This window comes from Nematolebias whitei, chromosome 1, assembly GCF_014905685.2.
Source record: "Nematolebias whitei isolate Nwh7 chromosome 1, NemWhi1, whole genome shotgun sequence".
Classification (NCBI taxonomy): Eukaryota; Metazoa; Chordata; class Actinopteri; order Cyprinodontiformes; family Rivulidae; genus Nematolebias; species Nematolebias whitei.
The window spans coordinates 57,750,101-57,775,279 of record NC_056498.1 but is presented as its reverse complement, the minus strand read 5'-3'; the positions used below and the strand labels follow the sequence as shown (position 1 = coordinate 57,775,279).

Genomic DNA, 25,179 nt, shown 5'->3' with positions numbered 1-25,179 from the left:
AGGAAGAATCAAAGCGAACGTCTTGAAGAAGAGGCAGATCTTTACAGTATGGACATGTTTTCAGGTTGGTGCAGGTGTGGTTGTGAGTGTGGAATGGGTGCACTCAGCGCGTCCACTTTAAGTTCTCTCCTGGCAAATCCACGGGAGCCTCTCCGGGCCAGAACTGCCATGGTGTCTCCCGACATGCTGGCGAACTCGAAGGCAAACGTCCCGTGAAACAGCATGATGATGACGCAGAACACCCATTCGAAGACGGCCGAAGCGTGCTGCAGGGCGAAGCTCTCCTGACAGAAAAACACTCCGCCTGAAAACACCGTTAAGGAAAGCAGCAACAAAACCTCTGAGCCAACCTGACGTTAGAGCCGTCAGCTTTCTGTCTGGATTTCACTTATTCAAGTTGATCTGAAAATATGAAATGATTGTTTAGATTTATTGTCCGTCACAGCCTTCTACTGCAATGTGTGATACAGCTGCCATCAGAAGTTTACATACATGCACCATGGGCATAAACGTGTAAATTGTAATATAAATTGGTCCATTTCCAGAGTGAAATTATTACAAGACATCAGTGTTGTAGTCAAGGCCTGAGACCAAGACCAGAGTGTACCGAAACCGAGACAAGACCAAGACTTTTGGGGTCCGAGACCAAATCGAGACCAATACCTCAAGTCTCGGAGCTCCATCTTTTCACAGATTATCTGTCTTATCACAACATACGTAGCGACAGTTTTAACAAATGTGTAAAAAAAAAGAAAAAAGTAACTTTTATAAAAATGCTTTTTTTTTTAAGTTACATACTGCAACTTTAAGTTTGCTTTTGAATGAATGTATCACTTTTATACATTTTCAAAGCTTCATAACAAAGAAGTCAGACATTCAGTGGTTTTTGCACAATAATTTTCATGTCATGTGACCCACTGACACAAAACGTATGTTAAACTACTCTACTAGACCTGACAGACGAGGCACCCTCATTTATTTCTCATTTTAAAGCATTTTCTGATTTTACATAATTTATTTGTTCAAAAATCATGGTTTTCGCTCAATAACTAATTAGAAAATGCTTTAAAATGAGAAATAAATGATGGTGTCTTGTGTGTCAGGTCTATTAGAGTAGTTTAACATTTGTTTTGTGTCAATGGGTCAAATGATGTAAAAGATTTTAATTTTTGTTTCTGAAGAGTGTTTGGTTTAGTAATTTGTTGACGGTCCCCTAAACGAACCATTACGTGTCGGAGGAGGGGCAGACTGATCGCAGCTCACTGAAATCAGACTGCCTGCATCGGATCAAACAAGAGGAACACACCGCTGAAGACACGAAGCTCCAATGTCCAACGTAAAACTAACTTCACCGCGGTAGAAAAACAAGGCTCCAGCATAACATGAACAGAACAGAAACAATTTGAAATGAGAAAAAAAAAAGCTACTTATTAACTGATTAAGTTGTGTTTTAGACTGCTTATTGCTAGAGAATCTATTCTGACCCAAAGTGACTGGTTCTGTATGACAGCTTTACAGCACACAGCCGCTCCCCTCTCTTCCAGCGCAAAATCTTTTAGTGGTAATCAGTACCGTACCGCTTACTTTCACCCCTGGTTGCGACGTTACGTTCTGTTGTCTGTATTGTTCTGCTGGTACAGAACCGCACACGAGTGAAAGGGAGTGGGCGTGACAGCAGGAACAAAAACATGTATTTAACAATGAGTCACATTATCTCTGGGATTTGAATCGGTACGTTTTGCATCCAATAAAAACAAAGATGTTAACAAATAAACTGGACAATATTCTGATAATTTAGTGATTTTTCCACAGTTGTGGTCTTGACTGGTCTTGAAGTAAAATCCTGAGTCCTCGATGCCCGAGACCGAGACAAGACCGAGACCATCAAAAAGTGGTCTTGAGACCGGTCTTGGTGGTCTCGAGTACTACAACACTACAAGACATACAACCTAAATGTTGTTTTTTTTTTTTTTAAGAAAACAGTGAAAAAGTTTGAATTTATTGTGATTTTCTCAAATATAGCCATACGTGCATATAAATCTTTAAGTTGAAGCTGAAGGGTCTTTTAACTTTACAAGACCAACTGAAATAATCAGTTAATGAAATCATCATCAACAATCAACTAAAATTTGCAGCTGCAAACATTGTACAAACTAACAGGCATGGTGGTGGTAGCATCATACTATGGTGCTGGTGCTATACTCAAAGTGGATGGAAAAATCTAGGAGGAGGACTACCATCAAACTCTCCAACTTCACGTCAAATCAACAGCTCTAAGGTTGAAACTTGAAATTAAACTTCTGGAATAACCTTCCTAAAGCCTCAAGCTCTTAAAAATCAGGTCTTTACCAGGATAACAACCAATTTAAATAAACTCTACCAATTCTGGTAAGAAGTGGTGTCAAGATTTCAGCCAGAATTATGATAGAAGCTTGTTGATGGCTAAAAAAAAGTGTTGTTGAGGTACAACTTGATTAATGGATTAGTCAAATAAAGAAACTCCACAGAGAATTGACTTTGTGAACACAATTCTTGTTTATAAGATCAGCTGAAGCTGTATGTTGCGCAATCGTTCCACACTGAAATAAAAGATTAAATAAATCATTAAAAGCCCCACAATAATACAACATTCATGCCCATGATGAGTGTATGCCAGCATAGAAGCTCTGAAGGAAACACTTTACTACTGCCAGCGGCTAAAGAGGATACTGAGCACCAAGGCTCCGAAGGCCAGGAAGGTCATGCAGAGCCGGAGGTGAGCCGTGTAGTACTCCCCCTGAGTCTTAGCCAGCCGGTAGGTCAGCGCCGACTGCAGGCACACAAACAGCATACTGGTGGGGAAGGCGATGCCCGCTCCGACATAGTGGAGAACTTTGGCATTATCCACCTGTCGGGTGAGGAGGAGGAACAAAAGATGGTGTTACAACATGTTAGACAAATGGAGGAAAACATCAGCTTCAAGAAACCTGGTCAGATTATTCAGACATGAAAAAGAGGAAAATATAATTAAAACAAAGCACGGAGCAAATAACAAAAATGGTTAAATCATGTCATGAAGCAAATACAACAGAAAGCCTCCTTCTCCCTGCTGGTCACAAGAGGAAACAATACATAAAAGATCAGCTCAGTAGCATGTGACCACAGCTGCCACTGAAGGGTCACACAGACCTCCGACGTACCGATCTGAACAGATAAGCAATTCAACGCAGCATTAACCAGAACTTTACGACCCTCCTGATTTACATGGATGAAAAGAGAATAGCTTTTCCTGACCGGAAGATTAAAGGATATTTGGAGTACTGTAACTGCGTCCCACTGCTCCACATCCAGTAAATCCAGGGGATCATTAGAGCAACAGCTGAGAAGTTATGAAGTTTTATTTCAAAGCCATTATCCTGCAGACCTGGTTGGTGCATACTGAACATTCTTATACAAGACAAATCCCTGAGGTGACAAAATTACACTTCTAGATAATTCCATTTGTGTGTGTGCACAGTATAATAATATATATATATATATATATAATATATATATATATATATATATAGTATGTGTATGCATTCTGCACATAAATCCACATATCTGCCCAAAAAGGATAATTTTATTTTAACTTTTCACTTACATTTTTGTGTTATATGACTTGTAAAAATTAACATACGTTTACTAATATCATGAGTATTTAAAATCAGTCTGAGCTTTGAGTTTTTTCTATTATACCAGATTTTATCAAGAAGCACAGTCACTGTTTGCTGACTCGATTACGCATTTAAAGCACCAAGGAAATGTTTATGTCTAAAAATCAAAATATACATGAAGTCGAGAATCACTGTGACATTTTAGTAAATGTTTACAGGATAGCATCAGTGGAGGGAGAAAGGATGAAATGATCTCAATAAAAAATACTAACAGAAACAAAATGGACTGTACGTATATAGCACCTTTCTATCTGATCAAGATACTCAAAGCTCTTTACACTACAATCTGTGCCTCATTTACCCATTCATACAGCACTCTACTAGATCTCTACAAAGAATAATCAGAGCTTTATCACATTCAGACACCGATGGGACACACATCAGAGGCAATGAGGGGTTCAGTGTCTTGCCCAGAGACACTTCAGCATGTGACTGCTGGTGGAATCGAACCCCCACCTCTTGCATTGGAGGACGACTGCTCTAACCACTCAGCCACAGCTGCTCCCAAAAAAAACTGATGCAACATAACGGTACAAAAATGTTTCTAGTATACTTGAAGTGTTTATGAAGCAGAGAGATGTTCATGGATCTCCATGGAGCAGCTTCTTTTCCCAAATTATCAGATTCCTTTACAGGAAACCTCCCAGTGGCCAGATTTACTGGTGTGCTGCCAACGTCTTCAGTAACACACCTGTACAAACTGGTCGTTTCTTAAAGACTTTCAGTTTGTTGTTGTGTCTGAGGTTTTCATTCACTTCAATTTGGAGGATTCAAATTTTGTTTCTAACGCATTTGCTTTGCTTTTTCTTGTAGTTTTGACTTGTTTGTGATAGTTGGCTGCTGAAATGTGCTTCTGAGACCTCAGATTTGGGCATTTGCTTGCTTCTCCAACAGAATGTGATTCACACATTTTAGTTTTGTCTGCATCTCCTTCCAAACTGTAGAAGACTGCAACCTGAAAACGAGCTGCAAGGATCAGGGTGGATCACTCGTTCTGCCCAGCTCCTCTCTCCGTACAGCCAGACTCGATGATTCACTCCCCCTGGCTCTTCCCGTAAATTCCTCCCAGTTCTGCAGCACCTCGCAGGAGAAGCGGGAAAACGGCGAAGGCAAACCTGCTTGTTCGCCAACGCAAACAACCACTGCTGCACATCTGTCCCACACGTGTACAACATTGTCTTTATCCTCATTTTCTGCGGAGGAATTCTGAGCCATCCCAGTTTTAAATTTTGCCTTTGAGAAGCTAGATTTTCTTTTCATCATTTTAAGAGCAGTATTTTCTGAAGGTCATTCAAAGTTTTTCCTCAGATGAAGGCTGTTTTTTTTTTCCCCCCAACCGGTGGAACAACAACACAGTTCATGGTGTTGTTTTATGTAAATTAGAAGCAAAGAGTATAAAAAGATATTTTCTGGCACCTGAGTTTGGATATTCAACTGAACATAATTTGAAATTAGACCAGCATTCCTTAAAGGAATGCATTATATCCGCTGCACGTCTAAGTCTTAAACAGAAAGCATGCGCAATCCGTTTGCCCTCCGAGTGTCTCTTGGAGATGACTCTCAGCTACTACCACCCCAGGTTCTAGCTTAATATATGTGAAATTGTATAAGTTCTATTAGATGTTGTTTTAGCTATGATCAATCAGCTGTGACGGCCATCTTGAATCGGGTCGACTCCAAAAGTTAAAGCGTTGTACATGTACATGCAAAGAATACTTTGTGGGACTTTCATTAAAACTCGCCAGGTGGTTTGTGAAATATTTTGCTAACGTGGAAGCCAAATGAACTTTGCACTTTTGAGGTTTGCCAAAAGGAAAAAAAAAATAAGAAACAGCATCAAGGACACTTAAAAATCTAATTTCCTCAGATGCTCCACGGTTTTGACATTCTGTTGAACCTCAGCTCAAAAATAACCATGAAGGTATTTGAAAAAATGTGTTCATTTAATTTAAAAAACTTTGACCTTGGATGTATTTTGGCATTAGCATCACAATTAATAAAATAAAACATTTTTTAAGCTGCATGAGTCACTTCTCCTTCCACTTTTTATCAGGAGCAGTCAGCTATTTCACAATCTTTTAAAAGCGAGGCAAACAGACGACCACAAATATCAAACCAAACTGTGTCCGTTTCATCTCTGAAGTCGCTCCTTCAGACCTTCACGTGTCAGAAAAACACTAGGAATGTTAACCACGACGGGTCTCCGTTGCCAGAGGATCTTTATCTTTAACAAAATGAAACAAACGCACATCCATCACAACGCATTACTCAGTCAGAAATTTCTTAAACATCTACGCTAAACCAAGTTTACACAACCCCACATTTCTCTCTAATCTTTATGAGCTCATTGTCTTAAAACTGCATGTTGTGGAGCTCCCCGGTAATCGAATCACAACCCCAAAAATGTGACCGTGGAAAGAGATCCCTGTCCCTTCAACACAACACACACACACACTCTAGGCTCACAGCCAGGGCTCCAAATATTTAAACATCAAGAAATTCTTTCCCAGAAAAGTTGTACATAGAAGGAATTCAGGCTAAGCTTCTACACTCCAAGGTTTTAACGTCTAAACTCACTGGAAAGAACATCGCAGTGTTCTGTCTCTGAGGACAGAGAACTCAACAAACCTCCAGGAAGATTTCCTCTGGGATACAAAGTGCATGACAGAAAGACGGAAATAAAAATCTTAAGGTATTCAAGGATTCAAGGTTCTTTAAAGGTTCTTTATTTGTCATTCACACCACATGTGGTACACGTGGTGGAACAAAATTGTGTACACAGGGTCCCAGTTACATCCAACAAAAGTATTAAAATGTATAAGAAAAACAGTAATAAGATCTATAATATATGAACTACGAAAAACATTAACTAAAAACACACTAAGCATTAGTAGTATAAAAACAATAAGCCAAACAGCAGCACGAACATGAGTCTGTGTGAGCAGATGAGCACGAATGAACACAGTAACGTGAAACAGATCAGCAGCAACATGATGTGGTATCACCCACTGCCAAGAGGTTTCCACAACTAACACATCTTAGCAAAAACAAAGATGGCTAACAATCAATTCTACAGACACTGACATCAATTTAGGTGCGGTAGTAGCTTAGAGTCATCCCCAACAGAAACTGAGTGCAAACAGATGATTCAAGATTTTTTTAAATTTCCATCCATCCATCCATCCATCCATCCATCCATCCATCATCTTCACTCGCTCCTTCCCTTCTGGGTCACAGGGTCACTGATGACCATAACCAAGTCTCTGTGCGAGAGGCGGGGCACACTCTGGACAGGTTGCAAGTCCATCACAGGGACACATAGAGACAAACAACCATTCACTCTCTCACTCTCACCTAGGGACAATTTAGTGTTACCAATCAACCTAACATGCATGTTTTGGTCTGTGGGAGGAAACAGGAGTACTTGGGGAAAATCCATGCATGCATAGAGAGAATATGCAAACTCCACCCAGAAAGGCCCCGGCCAGGATTTGAGCTATCGACCTTTCCGTAGAGAGGCAACAGATCTACCAACTGAGCCACTGTGCGGCTCTGTTTAAAATTTTTACCATTAAATTTTGGAGTCAACCTGAATCAAGATGGCTGATCTTAGAAAACAAAAATATGGTTTTAACTCAGTCAGTTTTACAGGTTTTGAGGTAAACTTCGGTGTGATAGTCATTCCCAACACATACTGCACATACTGTGAGTGTTGAAAGGTCATGCAAAAATTTGTAAACTTTACAAGCAATCTCACAAAAGATTAATTTCAAGATTTGGCCAAAAGAGCTATATCTCCGTCATTTTTAAAATAAGATCATAAGACCTAGCCTTTAATTTTAGTTCTGTTTAGCTACAAAATATCCTCTTTTTTTTTTCATACAGGGTTATTTTTAAATTCAAGGTTCCTCACTTTTCTTCTGCTTTTACTTTTGACTGTTACTATGAATGCATCTTTCCTACCTGGAAGTTTCCCACCATGATGAGTCCAGCAGAACAGATCCAGCCTGTGGACAGACTCGCCATGTTGAGAACACAGTTCTGGTGCTTCTCAATAACGTGAGCGTAGCGCAGCAGCACGATCACCATAACTGCAGAAAGAAAAAGACACAAGAACCACCTGGGTTAACAACGTGCTACAATGCAATCTCTATACTCCTCTGAGAAGAAAGTTTTAGGGGAAAAGTGGAGGGGAAAAAAAATCATCTTACTTATTTTGGAAGAGTGTCACACACAGGGCCTGGCTTCAGTTTAATGAAAATAAACCCACAAGAAGTACTAGAAAGTTGAGATTTACAAGAAAACTCATTTTAGATTATGTAAAAAAATAAAAATAAAGTGTGTAGGAAAGCGGAAAGTGGGCACGATACTGGAGGGAGCTGGTCCAAGTCTCTGTAGATTCAAAGGTGATTGAAAAACGAAGTACAGTATATGGGACAGATGAGAGACCATGTGCTTATGGAGCCTGACTGGCTCCATTGTTGGAGCACTGACGTGCAGACCCCTGCCTGGTTTGTCTTTGTTGGCTCTTCATAACCGGCGCTTGATGAGAGCTGACTGCTTTTGGTAAGAGCGGGAAACTGCAGACGAATGGAAGAGAGAGAACTGAAGGGGACAAGGAGCCCCTCATGTCTCGGCCTGCAGCTTATACACTGTGTCACAGACTAAACAGTTGAATTAACTCTGTCACCATCTTTGTGTTAGAAGGCCGTAGGAAGGTGGACATTTACCCAACTAGTTGCGGTTTGGAAATGTGACCATAAGACAGCAACACAGTGACAAAACACATTTCATAACCTGGCCACAACGTCTGAACCAACTATCAATTATTCACTCTGTCACTCTTGAGCAGCAGTTAACAAATGGTTTGTTCGCATTTCAAACAACTGATGAGTTTGTTACACATTCTAGATTAAACTATGTTTGCCTTTTCAATTCGCAGGGGTTACTGGTGTCCATAGCCAGGAGTCTGTGCGAGAGGCGGAGGACACCTTGTACAGGTCTCAGTCCATCACACGTAGAGACAAACAACCATTCACTCTCTCACTCACACCTAGGGACAATTTAGAGTTACCAATCCACCTAACATGCATGTTTTTGGTCTGTGAGAGGAAACCGGAGTACCCGGAGAAAACCCACGCATGCACGGAGAGAACATGCAAACTCCACCCAGAAAGGCCCCCGGACCGGGATTCGATTCGGCAACCTTCTTGATGAAAGCCTAACTGTGCTGTGCCTCACTGTTTTGCCTTTTTGATCTAGAAAATGATAGTTGATGAAAAAGGTAAGACAGGACAAACTTGTACCTCAGCGGGGTTAGAGACATCAACATTAGCCCCCAGCATCTTCCACTTTGAGCTTTTAAAAGCCGACTGATGCCATATTTTAGAAAAAGGGGGAAGTTCATCATTGTCATCCAGGAATCTGGATATTCCTGACTACCACTAGCTAAGAATGGACTTAATTTGAAAGGAAGTGCAAAAAATAGAGAATTTCAAAATTAGTGAAGTTGATCAGATTCTACGTTATCATTTTTATAATCTGTTATTATTACTGTATTCATGTTTGCAGATTCTATTTTTGTCCATGAGACTAATAAAAGACACTAATGTATCTTGTTAGTTTGGTAATACTTCAGCTAGAACTAATAAAGTTACTGAATATTGTTTATATACTGAAGTATACAAATATCAGTCATTAATACTTAACAGTACTGAATAATTAATGTGAGGTGTTAAACTTTGTGAACAAGTTTCAGAACCTAAAAAAGTTAAGTCTGGTCCTCTGGACGTTCAAAAAACAGACTGAGGAAGTCTTTCGGATGAAAGACGAAACGTTTCTACAACTTTTTTTGTTTTGTTTTGTTTTTTGAATGTCCAGAGGACCAGACTTAACTTTTTTAGATTATTCTACCTGGATTATTGAGCATGCATCAGGAAGTTTCAGAACATTTTGATTCAATTTACTTCAGTGCTTCAAAGGAGGTGAAACTTGTGATTTAGCCACGGTTTGATTGGTAGTTCTTTGCTTCCTACAACTGATATAAATCCAACTTTTCTAGGTTTTAAATTTGTAGCTCTCAAACAAAATAAAGTCTCTTTACCAACCAAAGAGCAGAGTTTACAAACGAGCTGACGGTTTGCAAACCAGACTGAAGAGTAGGTAACCGATGGGCGGCTGTGGCCGAGTGGTTAGAGCAGTCATCCTCCAATGCAGGAGTTGGGGGTTCGAATCTGCCAGCAGTCACATGCCGAAGTGTCCCTGGGCAAGACACTGAACCCTTCATTGCCTCCGAAGTGTGTCCCATCGGTGTATGAATGTGACAAAACACTGATTAGTCTCTTTAGAATGATTTGTTCAATTAGCTTTGTATAGATCTAGTAGAGTGCTGTATGAATGGTAAATGAGGACAAAGATTGTCGTGTAAAGAACTTTGAGTATCTTGATAAGATAGAAAGGTGCAAGATAAGTACAGTCCATAACAGAGAAACCAATTTATAAACAGAGAGAATGAATTTCCTCAAAGTTCTATTCATGGTCTCCGCCATCTCAAGCAGAACAAACTGTCCGTCATCACAAGAGGAAAATAAGAAATTATTTATGAAGTACATAATTTCACAACTACATTAGTATTCACGGTGGTATACATTTTAAGTAAAATAAACAAGATGACACAGTACAGAAAGGGATAAAGTATTCTCTGTTATGTGCAGTTTCAATAAGTAAGTCAAAAACAGAAATATTGGGTACATTTTAGTTTGTCTAATATGGTTGGTTAAACCTGAAAGCTGTCGGAAATATACTACGGGAGTGTACAGATAAAATATTCACTGTTCAAACAGGGAACTAAAAGAGTCAAGTGTACAAAGCATCTTGGTGAAACTATATTTCCTAGATTTAATATTTATTTCTATTTAGGACCCTCTGGTGAGTGTTTGTGCTTATATGAACGACCTGCTCAGCACAACAGTCAATCGTTGTAAAGTGATTTTAGCTCCAATCATGGAAAAACAAACAGCAGCAACTCTGGGTTTGGAAACAATCCTGACGTTGTTCTGTTCCAGCTTTTTCAAAATAAAGAACATAATGTATTGCTGCGGGAACCATATATTAGTGAACTGCAGCTTTCCGGAATGAACAACAGCCTGTCAGTCTCCATGCAGCAGAATGGATGTTTTAGAAAAAAATTTCCCATCATAACATGTGATCGTGTTTAAACTTTATGAGATTTGGCAAATAAAATTAAATTGAAAAAGCTGAGCCTGAAGGTTAAAGACAAGAACGAACATTTTCACTTTCCTATGAATAAATCCATTGTTCTTCTCCACTTTTCTTTTATTCGGAGTACTCCAAAGGCAGATGAGTATAGACTATTTTATATTTTTCATTTAGGATACTTGTAGTGCTCCTCAACCATGAGTTTATGATGAGTAAGCAGTGAAGCTGACCTCCACCTGGCCTCAGAAAGTCAGGACCGCCTGCTTCCTGTCAGCACAACAAAAGGAATAATTTCACATAAACACCTCACGCCAACACCTCACCACCATCAGTAACCTTTAACAGCTGCCCTCTCCAGCTCTTACTCCTGTACCCTGAAGTCAGGAAGCCCCGACAGGAAGAGCAGTTCTGCTATAAACACTGTTGCACACACACCAAAGTTACTTATCCATGTAAAGTCACGTTGCAACAAGGTGGAAGAAATGTAACATATACAAACATAATGTTCTAGTAGAGACACTAAATCTGGCACATACCTTATTTCTGCAGGAAAACCACATGTACTTAGAGCAAAATGCCACCCTCACTATCCTTGAAAAGGGGATTTACTTGAACTCTAATGCACATTTTCTCCACACCCAGGGTATGAAGAAAAAGAATACATGCTTTGTATTTAAAACTCTGTGTGCACACAGTTAGATGGGATGAAAAGTTCCAGAATCACTCAGAAGCAACACGCAGTCCACCACATTCATGTGATCCTGACCCAGAGCCAACTGCAGCTGACACATTCTCCCAAGTAAAACACAAATCAAAAGGCTAACCAGCTAAGCAAAAATGTTTTACAATAGCCTGTTGTACAGCTGCATGCCACACCACCTTACTACACACCACTACTTTGTAACGACTTAATGACTCCGTTTACAGCCAGTCTTAACATAATTCCATCTACAGACTAATTGAAGGCAGAGTACAAATGAAAAGAACATCAGCGGTTTATGTAACCAAAATAACCTGAATATCCTCCAGACCTCCAGCAGTGGTGATTACTGATCTCACGAACGCTACTGGACTTTATTCAACTGCAGCTCTTTGAATCTGACTAGCTGAACGGCGATGTGGGTTGATGCTGCATCTTGCAGCTAAAACAGATCATTTAAATGTGGAACAAAATACCTTTCTGCAAGCTGCACCTCTTTGCAGAGTGTCACAATAATTTAGCAGTTTTAACTCAATTTTGCTGACAAATAAACAAAAACATACCTTTGTTATTTTGTAATGGAGTGTGTGTAATAGTGTAACCAACAAAGAGCACAGTCAAGGGGATTCTTCAGTCTTTAATAAATGTCTCACATGGTGTTTTTTTTAAAATAGGGGTTTTGTAGAAAAACCTAATTTTTAAGCTGACGTTGAGTAAATAATCAGGATTTTAGTCTGTTGGTGCTGAAACACAGAGAGACTGTCTGCAATCATTTAATCCTAAAGTCTACAGAATCGTTTTGTCACAAACATATGTTATTTTATTATTGTGTCAAATGTTTACTGTATTTAACAATCAGTGTTCTGCTTGTTACAAATTGATTACTCTCAGGGCTTCATTTGTAAACCGATCGATGCTGGAATGCAAATAGCAGGCGGGCGGGCTGGGGGGTCCTGGGTGCCCTCCCCCAGAAAATTGTAAATAAAGTAGATGCAATTTTCTGCATTCTTGTGTATTTTAATGGGTTTGTTAGACATCTATGTTTCCCTACATTGTAAACACTCTGCTTCTGTCAAGCATCCTACCCCCCCACTTGGCAGTTCCAAGCTCGACATTGTCCCCGCTTGTTGTCATCCGATTCCACGTGTGAAACCTCCAGGCATCTCCTCCGTCTGTTCATGGCAGCTGCCTGTGGGCTCCTGCCCAGGTATGACTGCCTGATTAGCTCGACACTCACCCCCCCCCCCCCACTCTTTTAGGGGCGGAGATTTTTTTAAGGGTAGATGTGGAAATGCTTAATTGAAGTACACTTATATGCTCATAAGTGGCTGTTGTGTTTAAAATGAGTGTTTATGTAATTATTTTCAGTTTGCATATCCAATATAAGTTTTATTTGCTCAAGGTAGTCATATTTGTTCTTAACTTTATTATTAGTAAGCCTGAGAGTTACCAGATCTAAGCAAACAGTTACCGGAACGCACCCTGTCAAAATAAGAGATCCCAGATCCTGTTCCAGCAGGATCAGGCTCAAATTAAGCCCTGATTACTCTAACAGGATACTTAACCTGTGGAAAAAGATCAAGTTTTTTGTCACTGTGGAGTCACTCCTATTTGAGAGGTGAGATGTTGGACAATAAACTCTAGGCACTTCTGAAGTTATTGTTTTACCTTCATATGACATTCAAAAGTTGCACTGAATTAAAAACTGAAAAGGAGAAAAATTAGCTCTGGCATAGCTCGGTTTTTTTGTTTAGTTTACTTTTGTCATACCTTCTAGCTATGTTTTAATTTAAATTCTACTTATAATATTAATTTAATTTAATTCAATATTTTCAATACTTCTAAATCTGTTCATCTGAAAGTAAAACTATTTTTAGTTAACCTTTTGTTTGAGCAATGGTTTTAGTTCTCATCTACATCTATATTTATCCATAGTGGGTTTGTTATTATTACAAATATAATTATGTTGTGTCAGTTCATTTTTAATTGATATTAACAGTATAATTATGTGTTCAATTATTTCACATCATTATTCTCATTGTAAACTGATCAAAGATGCTGTGTGTTTGTCCATTTTTGTGACCACAGAAGATTAAACTTTGATGAACCTGATGAATAAATATTACTCTGTTCAGCTGAGCTAGCTTGCTGCTACAGAAAACTTTAGAGGTAATTCAGAGAGGACACGACACAATTAGCTACTGTTCGATAAACAGAAAGCAGTGAATGTCTGAGAGGGATAAATACACTCGATTGGCCATGTTATTATCCAATTAAAGATGCAAACTGGAAAATCTAACATTAAGATTTAGGAAACCTCAGTCGTAATAAACCTCACAAAAACAGAAACTTGGGAGATAATTGAGAACGATTAACAACAGGATTTATATGTTAAAAACTGGACATATTAATCACCTGGTTTCCTTCTTGTTTTTACCCTACCTCTGATGGTTTAAGTGATGAGTAATATTGACAAAAGGTATGCTGCCATTACTCTGTGTACTCGTATGTAATGTTAATGGCCATTTTCTGTCCCACAGGGTCATTACAGGGTCATTACGCCTTCACTCTACTTCTACTCTGAACTGTGTTCTGAGGTTTTTGAGTTCACAAAAAACTTCTGCTGCTTTCAAAAAGGAAATCATATGAGGAAGTTGTGAATGTAGCTGAGAATGTTTATCAGTAACTATGAGTAACAGAAGCGGAAGTAATCCTACCTGACATTGTCATGGTTATGTTGCATATTGTAATCGTCCTGGCCGGCTAAGATGGTGCAATGTAAAGCAATGACAGGCTTACAATCTGGCTTGACCAAAGTTGAGCAACACAGGCTTATGTTGCAGTTAAGATGTTAAGTGAGCACATAACTTCATGCCACATTAATATATCTGTTATTAGTGTGAAGTGTGAGCTCAGCCAGCACCGTCTCGTATAGCGTTGTAAACATAATGTACACATGGACCATGACAGACTCATTGAACTGGACTAATGTGCTGGTCTTTCACTGCTGCTTGTGCAGACTTCACGCTGAGATGAAGCGGTCTTTGGCACGCCACACACAACGTGAGTCCATTTATTCAAATGCATATGACACATAAAAGCCTTTGTATTTTTACAAAGACCACAATTAGCATCTAAAACACACAAAACAGCCTATAATGGTTCTGATTAAACCAGTTAAACATAAAAAATGACTCTCTGCTGCTTTTTAAACAAGCATGTTTAACACACAAACATACACACAGAAAAACAAGGCTGAAGCACAGCTGGGACACATTAACTAGATCATGGAAGCCAGTACCAGAAGTGAGTGCTGGGCAAGAGCGCATGACTAACAGAGGACATGCAGAGTAACATGGGTACTCCATCTCTTCTGGTATATCATGCCTATGGAGATTTTTATTTTTCTCTTCAAAGAAAATCACACACAGTCTGTATTACACAAGGATATGTGTGCACATTTCTGTATCGTCTATACTTTGGAAAAAGGTGTCTTCTTTATGGCCCATTCATATTCAGTAAAGATGATGGATGGATGGATGGATGGATGGATGGATGGATGGATGGATGGATGGATGGACGGACGGACGGACGGACGGACGGACGGACGGACGGATTTTCAGTACAACTGCAACTCAAAGGTACAACTTCTCTACTCTGCCTCTAGCTCAACTCTCCTGCGCAGGTCACTCCTCTACTGTGAGTGCTGCACAACTCTCTTTCTGTGTGTAACAATTTTCCTACATATTTTGCAAGTTGATTGTTGCAAAACAGAAAATGTGAGGAGGTTGGGGTGAGGGGAGGAGTGTTGCTAGGGCAACAACAGAAGGACGTTTGGTGTTAGCCACTCAAAATGAGAGCTCCGAGCGTCACATGATTACAGTCAGTCGGGCTTGGCCTTCATCTCAACTCTGCATCTACGATGCTATGGAGCACCAAGCCAGGGTACGTTTAACTCAGAGTCTTTAAAAAACTTTGCTCATCTGAAGCAGAAGTAAAATGAACAGAAACAAACAAACAATCATTAAAAAAACATTAACTTTTTATTACGAGTAGTGTAGAAAATGTGGAGTCAGGTCAGCATGTCTTTATGACAGCAACACGGAGTCAATAAATTAAAATGACTGTCGACTAGCTTTACAAAGTATTCACTGTTAGGAGTCATCAGGACTCTGCACCACAGAGCAGACAGTGTCCCCACTAACTCAGGAGCCAGACAGAAGGAGAAATCCCACACAAGACAGGCTCTAGAGCAATGTGGATATCCTAACTGGGTCTTCCTGAAAGCAGAGAAGAAACCCAAACAGGACTCCAGTCAGCCATCAGGTGAAAAGGAGGAACCCAGACCCAGACCAGTGGTCATTCCGTATGTTGAGGGAGTATCAGAGAAACTGAGACGTTTATTTTCTAAACATAACGTCCCAGTGGCTTTTAAACCCCAAAATACATTACAGCAAAGACTGGTTCATCCCAAAGATCCAGTCCCCCAGCAAAAACAGAGCAATATAGTGTATCCTGTTCAGTGTCAGGAGGGCTGTGATCAGTCTTACATCGGGGAAACTAAACAGCCACTGGCCAAAAGGATGGCCCAGCACAGAAGAGCAACATCATCAGGCCAGGACCCTGCAGTTTAAACTCATGTCCAGGCCAGCGGTCACTCTTTCAGGGATGGAGATGTTCACATCCTTGATAGAGAGGAATGCTAGTTTGAGAGAGGAGTAAAGGAGGCCATCTTTGGAAAAAGAACCCATCCATTGTTAAACAGGGGCGGAGGCCTCCGTGTTCAACTACCACCCTCTTACAATGCTGTTATTGCACGTATTACTCAGTCCCCTGTGAATAGCAAGCAGCTATCAGGGAACTAATGACCAATTGTTAGGGCTCGAACAATCCATTGCTAACACCAGGCTAATTGCTAACACCAAAGTCCATTCATCCTTTTACATGTGAATAGCTAGTTCTGGCTGTCAGTAGCAAACTGGTTGATCCACTATTGTATCATTTACATGGGCACAATATGTTCATGACGAGCGTTTACATTCAGCGGACTTTCATTCTGAATAGAAGTACTGACATGTGTACAGTGGTAAACTCTCCTAAAAAAAAAAATAAAATAAAAAAAACACAAAAGAAGACGTTCTACTTCCGGGATGAAACAAACTTGAGCGCCCAAAATGGACCCATGACAGGTTTTACTGACGGCGGAGACATTACTGCCCTCCCTGATTGAGCTACAGGTAATACAGATAACTTTGAGCTCTTTCAAAGTGTCTAGTAGAAATGTTGTCGCTCACCGACCAGTTTTGCTTCCCCGACATGCTAATATTATTAGCATTAGCCAGGCGGAAATATGTGAGGTAGACATAGGTCACGCATGCGCAGTCAGGTCAGTTTTCCACAATCGGAAAAAAAATTACAAATTAAGTGTTTACATGCACACCGTTCGATTATGAATCAGCATAAACCACTCCTCTCATTCTGATTACAAATTCTTTCAGATCGAGCTGAATCAACAAAGAATAATCTGAACGAGGCGTTTACATGACGCATTTTTATTCTGAATCCAATTATTTGTGTCCATGTAAGCATAGCTTCTGAAAAGGTGCTGCTTAAAAAGCTGAGTTTGCTGCAGGGTCTCAGACTGACGAAGTCTTTTGGATAAAAGACGAAACATTTCAACAAGAAGAATTCATCCAGAGGACCTGACTTAACTTTGTTTGATTTTTCTACCTGGATTATTGAACACAGTTCTGTGATTTACTTTTAAATTTAAATTTAGGATCACTGCAGCTGTTGGCTACCAAAAGGATGCTAATGATGGAGTTGTTTTAAGAAGTCATCAATCCACTTTGGACTTAAACTAGCCAACAGATTTTTTTATCCAGTCATAAATGTGCTTTATTTCTTCAATTTGAATGTATTCAGTAGACTATCTTCAACAGGTAAAAGGTAAATTCAATTCAATTCAGTTCAATTTATCTATATAGCGCCAAGTCACAACAGAAATCATCTCAGGGCGCTGAACAGAAACATATACAAAAATAAGTTAACACTATTTATCTGAGGAGCAGACTGCTTTTGTCATAATGCTCATAACCCACTGTTCAAATAGATCTGTACTCTCTCTTTAGTGCACATCAGGGAGAAATCCACTCATATGATGGATGTGTGCACTGTGCATGTCGACTTACCCATGAATGAGCCTGTGCTGCAGATAAGGCTGAAGAAGCAGCTCTCAGGTGGAAGAGTCCCACATTTACTACAAGACAGAGAACAAAGATATAAACCACACAAATACTATGTGTATCAGCACATTTAACAGCAACAAGACCACAGTTTTCAGCTTTTTCAGCTTTTTCAGCAACACCCTGAACAGTTTGAGTTCAGCATGTGGAGGACAACTGGGGCAGGGCTTTGATCCGTCACATCCCGTTGTCAAGTTTTGACTTTTCACCTACTGCAAGCCGCCTCTCTTCTAGGAATGGGAAATGTTTGTACAACGGGAAGACAGGAGACAAAACTTGGAGACTCTGACCGAGCTGGAAATCAACACTGCAAAGTCACATATTCTCAAAAAAGTTACTAAAATATACAATTCATCACACAAATATGCATACTAAGCAGTAATTTGATTAGGAGGTCCTTTTTGAACAAAATGGCATTGTCTGCTTTTTTCAGTTAATTTAGCGCAGTTGAAGGAATTTCCACTGCATACACATTTTATGCAAATCAGACTGGGACGGTTCTTTTGAAGTTAGAGGCTGAAAAGTGAAATGTGAAAGGAGAAGCGTCTTGATTTCCCCCCCAAATAAAAGCAGACTCCTCCATGCGAGCATGTTTACACGGCTAAGTGAACTGCCACGGTGGCAAACACCAAGCTTCTGCCAAAAGCTATTTTCAGAAAGCGCACGCAGACGCTCACAGGAGAATGGTCTCCTTCAGGCTCATTCACTTTGTTTTTTTTATATAAATAGAGTGCAGACATGAATTGTGTAAAACAATGGGACAGTTTTCCTGTTTTTAAACCAGCAGATGCAAAAATGCAGAAGAGTTATAAGGTTAGGCCACTGAGGGTGGGAGTTACCTGATGAGAGGTACATTGTCTAACGTGCAGCAGAAGGACGGGCCACTCTGCAAATACAGCTCCTCTTCACATGACTGGTTGTACAACCTGCAGCAAAAAAACATGTACTAAATATGTATCACAATAATATTACTATCTATGTAATACATTTCTTAACAGTGTTGCAAAGTGCTTTACAGGAAAGGATTAATTTTTGCACAAGTCTTACAAACACAGCAGTGCCTATGATGTTAGAACAAAACAGACTGTGCAAAAACACAACCTTATAATTTGTGGAATGATTGACACTTTAACCGTTTTTGGGAAATCCTTCACTGACTAAATGAGGTCATAATCAGGCTTTTTGTTTCCAGGATCAGTAAGTCAATCCTAAATGACTGGACAAAATGCAACTAGGCTTTCTATTTGATGAATCTATTTCACCTCTGATCTAAAAGTTTTCTTCCCTTCTGAAGCAAATGGAAGAAGACTTTTGAACCTTTTGAATTGGGAGTTTCAGGCTTTTAAGTCACTAAAACAGTTGTTAGATGCACATATATCACTGACCCGCTGGTTCATTCAGAGTCGTTTGAATCAATGTTCCAACAAGACCAACGTGTGACGAGTTTCAGTCATGTTTCCAGGTGTGAACATTTTCATCTAGTGAGAACCAAGGCTGTAGTTTAGGTTTTAATAAAGAAAACAGTTTTTTTCTGAAGGTTTGGTTTGGTTTGAAATGCATCTACATGTGGAGAAAATCCAGAGCTTCTCAGATACTCTTCCTACATCTTGGGTCGATATTATTGTTGTGTCTGTTTTGCTTTTTTTCTCAGCTTGGTTTTGGAAAATGTTTTCCTAGCTGACTTGACAAAAGCCTAGTAAGGAAATCTAAAGATTTGAAGAGTGTTGGCTTGGATTTTGACCCTGGTGTCATCAACCTATCTAAACCAGCTGCTCAGTGTTGTTCCCTTGTAAGAGATTAGACTCCTCATTTTCTACAATGTGTAATGCTGAAAAACTATCAACATATTTGAAATACGTGGAGGAAAGACAAAGATCCAGCAGGATGCTGATCTGGGCCAGGGTGACGTTGGTTCTGTTGTTATTCCTCAATCCTGACTGACCATCTACACGAACATAAGCGTGCTATCAGAAGTAGAGATTAACCTCAGTTGGTCTGAACAAAGGAACAGTCATTCTCAATGTAAACAAATCACAGTTCAAATATGTAAATTTAGCCGTTTTCTTTCCAAATGCTTACTTTTTAACTGGCCTGGTGCTAGTTTAGATTTTTAATGTAGAAAATGAGCTAATCGTGTTTTGTGGAGAGAACATTCACCCGGTTTTTGTTGGGCAGCGGCTTGTAAGCAAGAATGTGTAGAAATCAACAGAATTATGAAGAGGCAAATACAGAAACAATTCAACAACCTACCAGTTGTTCACAGGGCAGACGTGCTGGTTGTACAGGGCCATGGCGTATCTAAAGTGAAGACAGAAGTATTACTCGAAAAAGAAGATTCATTTGGAATAAAAGTTCGAACTCACAGCACCCAACTCCTGATAGAGCCGAATGTTTTGACATGTGAATAGCTAAAATAGCACAAAGTATGCAGAAGTAACACCATTTTATATAAAATTTTAACAAAGTAACTCAGTAAGCAACAAGTTAATACAGGAAAAAAAAAATCTGTAAAAAAAAAAAGCAATGTGGATTATGAGGGCTAAATTGCTGAGGACTCTTAAAGTGAGTTGTGAAAGATAAACGAATAAAAAGGAGAACACTAACTTGACGCTAAATGGAGCGAAACACTAGCTAAAAGTAGGAAAAGGCAAGCTAGCAAAAGGCTAACTAAACATATCTAAAGGCTAGCTATAAAAGGGTAGCTAAAAACTGCAAACAGCAGTTCAAAGTAGTAAAATGCTAGGTAGAAGATAAAAATATCAAAGGACTAAAAAAAATTGCAACACACGATCTATAAGTATCAAAAATAACAGCTAAAAGTTAAAAGTACCAAAGTCTAGCTAAAGGCTATAAGTCACAGGAGACTAGCTAAATATTAATATTATTACAAGAATAGCTAAAGCTTAAACGTCACAGAATGGTAGACAAAAGTAACAAAAGGCTATCTAAAAGCTAAAAGTAGCACAAGGCTAGTTAAAAGTCATAAGTTGCAGAATGATAGCTAAAAATAAAGGTAGCAAAAGAAATTGAACAAGAATGATGAAACAGATTTTAAAAAGAACAAAGAGAACAATTTTTTGAAGAAAGTGGACAGATTTTAATGAATTTCGATGGAAAAATGTAAACGAAGTTGAATATTTTCAAAAGTATAACGTTACAAAAGTCAAAGCACCCATCAGCTAAACATTTTCACAATATAAAAAGCACAAAGTATGCAGAAGAAATTAGATTGAAAAATACAAAGAATTTAAAATCTGTAAAACGTGAACAACAATAAGAGTTAATTTAAAGATAACATAACTCATGAATTAAATGGTGCATTGAAGCTAACTGTTAATCTTCATTCAATTTTTGCAGTGCAGTGAAAAGTCCTATTGGTGATAAATTTTAAAAAGGGAACTGTGCAACATTAAAACTCGGCCCGTTCGAGGTTCCACTGAGAGCAGTCTGTTCATCCTGAAGGACCAGGTGACCAGACAGATAACCGACAGCTTCGTATCTCAGTCCAGATTTCAGGGTTCAAAGACTGGTTTGCTTCAGCCAATTCAAATACATACTAAAACGGCAGACATCAGCTACGTTAGTAAAGTGCAAATTTAAAAGAATGTGGACCAAATTAGTCGTTTACATTCATTAAACAAATTTATTTCAGCGTTATGCTTAAAAATACACTTTACCTCTTAAATCTAGGGAACTTCTATTATGCAATAATTGTGTTATGATGTCTGATGTTAATATTTTATTAACAATGTTTAAAAATTTTAGCTGAACTCAGTGACATACGGCTGAACCGAAAATGCAGCTTCTCGTGAAGTAACTTGTTTTGACTGATGCTCCCTTTAATATAAAGCTGTCTTCAAGCTTTAACACGGGGACGTTGGTTATTTCACCAGCAGCAACCTGCACAACTCAGCTGTCTGCCTGCTTTGTCCATGCATGCCCACATCTGACGCAACAGCATACAGATAATAATCTGAACTGGCGGAGTCGAGGTTCCCAGGTCTTTACATACACCAAACCATATGACTCAACTACTGATACAATATTTGTAATATAGTGATCATATCAGCATAATCGTAGATCATCACTCCCAGGAGGGAAAAACAAACACACAGGAAGGAAATACAATTGTCAGTTTGTCTCTCTTAGCATTCACCTAGCGAGACATACAGTTAAAATGTGTGTGTGGAGTGGGGGGGGGGGAGAGACAAGTGCAAGCAGAAACAGTTTGTCCTGATTTGTAAAAGCAGACACAGTTCAGGGAGAGTTTAAGTGTCTATTAGGAATGTTTGCATGGTCATTAGTCTCCTCTCAAACAAGCTTTTAAAAGACAAAGGTATGGTCAATCAGAATCACACACAACCTAGAAGTAACTAACATGCACAGAGTTTTCACATAAACACACAAAATATAAATTATAGGCAATCTGTGTGAACTAGCCGTTGTTAAAGAATCCCCACAGTGAGGTATTTGTTTGCTGTTGACCCAGCCTAATTCTTTAAACGCCAAGTTACTTTTACAACTCTAGTTGTGATTGGTAAAACGTGCAACTGGTTCTTCTCATGTTGTCAATTACTGCATGTTGTAAAGTGTGCAGGTGTTGGATTGACTCAGCTACATTAGACTTTAGCTCAGTATCTGCAAAACTGACTGAGTTCTAACCGTTTCTGTGTTCGCTAATGTCGATTAGCTGTGGCAGCCACCTTGAATCGGATTGACTGCAAAAGGTAATTAGCTCCTCTTGTAAAGCTTTATTTAAATATTTCCATTGCTTCGGGAGATATTTTACTAACAGATAGGCAAACAGAGACATGGACAAAAACATTGTCATCTGTCTTTGCCTTTCAGCAGCGTGTGATAATAATCAAGATGAAACATAACTTTTGGCCAGCTGAAGTTTCCATAATTTTGGAGAAGCATTTTGTTCATTTACTCAATGATCGAGGCTAAAATTACATGAGTGCAGCTCTGAGACTACTCAAAATAAAATCATTTTTAAATGAATGTGGGTAAATAAAACAGAGCCGTATGTGCTTGAAGGAAGCGGAGTAATAATAGGTTTGTTTATATAATTAGCCCTCCATCAAAGCTCAGCAGCAGTTGTATACTATAATTGCATGCCTGGAAGCTGTATAAAAAAGGCTGTGTGTGTGTGTTTTTCCTCTTATGTAAGACCAAACAAGGAGCAGGAGGAAAAATTTCAGTGGAAAATCTGGTTTGTGTAGAGAAAATTCCCAAAAGCTGAGCCAAAATAGCCTCGGGAAGAGGGCGGTGTTGAATAAACTATACGAGTGAGTTTGTGAAGCCTATTGTTAGCCACGCTAACATCACTGCGCTGCAGCCGATTCGTATAAAATGTGCAGCCAAAACGTGGTGCTTTCATTAAAACCTAAATCATAAAAGGTGTACAGCAGAAGCTCAGTCAAGGGACTCGGGTGGACAGAAGCATTCATGAACACTACGTGGTCGCCAGATGCTGAAGGAAAAATCTGCCTGCACCATCTATTACATCACCATTTCCAGAATTGATCTACTAAGAAGAGGCATTAGGCAACATTTGACATCTTTGAGCATTCCTGCAGACTGAAAAACAAACAGAAACAGGGCACTCTTGTCAAGTTAACTGGAAAATAACAAATTGTATAGGACTGCCAGGAAAAATTTGGGCATCTTTCCTTAAATCACCTGTAAAGCCAAACAGTACAAACTCCTATTAATTTGTATCTTGAGATTCTGGTTCTACTATTCACAAACACAAAACAAGTCATTTCTCAACCAAACTCGTTGCTGATGCAACACACAGAATGGAAACACAACAATTTAGAGTTGCACCATCTGTTTTTCTTTCTCTCCTTAGGGTTTACGTTCCTCCTCGCCATACACTGGCAGAGCCGGGGGAAGAGTTGCCAGCCTGCGTACAACTTGCAGTTTTATTTCTCAAGTACTCTCAAGTACTTCTGCTCAAATACTGTTCAGCTGATAATAAAGACAGACTGTAAGTCTGCATATTTCACTTTTAAGAGAGAGCTGAAAATCCCAGATCCTTCGTGAGAGTTAATCCACGTGCCGATTGCCATGGCTTCGAGGAATTCAAGATAAACACGCTGCATTGCTCCGATGAAGGCAGGAGAAGCTGAGCTATGTAAAGGTTTATAGTTCAACATTTTTAGAAGATATAAATCTTCAAATTCTTAGCATTATTGTTTGTCTGTCATCTTAGCAACGTATCTCATGAGTCACTGGGTGGAAATGAACGAAACTCTCTGAAGGTAATCTTTGGATGTACATCTACAACTGATTGAGTTTTGTAGCCGAGTCATTCCAAACATATTCTCCAAGCACTAATTAACTGTGCAATATAGATGAACTACCAAGCAGCCTTTTCAGCTCAGAAAGTTTTGAAGATTTTCTTTTCCACCCATAAGTTTTTAAACGTTACTCAAGATGCGTGTTTGGTTGTCGAAGAGGTGTAAAACTCACACAACCCAGATCCCAGTGATGCTCAGGACTGGGAGGCTGACAGGCAGGATCATCCACAGAGACATATCTTCCAGTAGCCCGAGCAGCTCCTTTCCTCCGGGTCCTCTCTTTCCTCTTCGACCAGATATCCAACCAAGAAGCACAAACATCTAACTGCTGGTGGCTGACATCTGCTCTGCCACTGGTGGGTTCATTTTCTTCAAGATGGAGGCTGGCAGATGTGCCCTCTGGGCTGGTGAAAAAGAAAGGGTTAATGAATGACCGTAATCAGATTTTTCTCACAAGCTAATCACTGTCATGGTAAACTAATCTTCGCTGTGCTTTGAAATGTGATGAATAAAGAAACATCACTTCTGTCTTTTCCTTATCATCTCAACATATGTTTGTTAGCGCGTCCATTTGAAACGCATATCGTTTTCAATTATAAATATAATTTTTACAAGCTCGTTTTCATATGTTAATTCAGTAAAAATAGAAACTTTGGGTTGTTTTCGAACTGCCACAGAGCATCAAAGCCAAATTTGGGAGACAGTACTCACCGTTCAGCCTGACGGGTTTTTTTTTTTTTTTTCCTTCTTCTTCTTTTGGCAGGTCTTAAGGAAAACTTATGTGCACGCGCCGACGTGTCCTCCGCTCCCAGACTAAAAAAAATTAACAAATTAATTTACTTTTTCTTTTCTCTGTTTTCCGAAGCAGGGACTAGGTTTCTGCCGGTTGAGCCAGCGTTACTTTGAAACGCTAGGAGACTACAACTCACTCTCTGGATAAACTGCCGTTGCGTCTCTGCCACGAGACACTGTACTCCGACAGGTCGACTCCGCCCATATGTGGGCGGGGTATC

General features: G+C 39.4%; 1 protein-coding gene across 1 annotated transcript; it reads right to left on the bottom strand.

Moving 5' to 3' along the window:
- Positions 1-41: 41 nt before the first annotated feature.
- On the bottom strand, positions 42-25,179 carry zgc:154058 (Transmembrane protein 150A-like). Its single transcript, XM_037685783.1, has 8 exons — positions 24,878-25,179; positions 24,339-24,570; positions 20,109-20,156; positions 18,698-18,784; positions 17,805-17,872; positions 7,659-7,786; positions 2,710-2,887; positions 42-304 (listed from the first exon to the last, which is right to left on the bottom strand). Exons 2-8 carry the CDS (start codon positions 24,485-24,487, stop codon positions 42-44), a joined length of 921 nt encoding a protein of 306 aa, XP_037541711.1. The 5' UTR covers positions 24,488-24,570; positions 24,878-25,179.

Bases quoted from the DNA above. Each gene is read 5' to 3' on its own strand.
- zgc:154058 (XM_037685783.1), bottom strand. From the start codon at position 24,487: ATGTTTGTGCTTCTTGGTTGGATATCTGGTCGAAGAGGAAAGAGAGGA. The intron at 18,785-20,108 runs GTAGGTTGTTGA...TTTTTGCTGCAG, and splicing joins GTCTGCCCTGTGAACAACTG to GTTGTACAACCAGTCATGTG. The intron at 305-2,709 runs GTATCCTCTTTA...CGGTGTTTTCAG, and splicing joins CTTCGGAGCCTTGGTGCTCA to GCGGAGTGTTTTTCTGTCAG.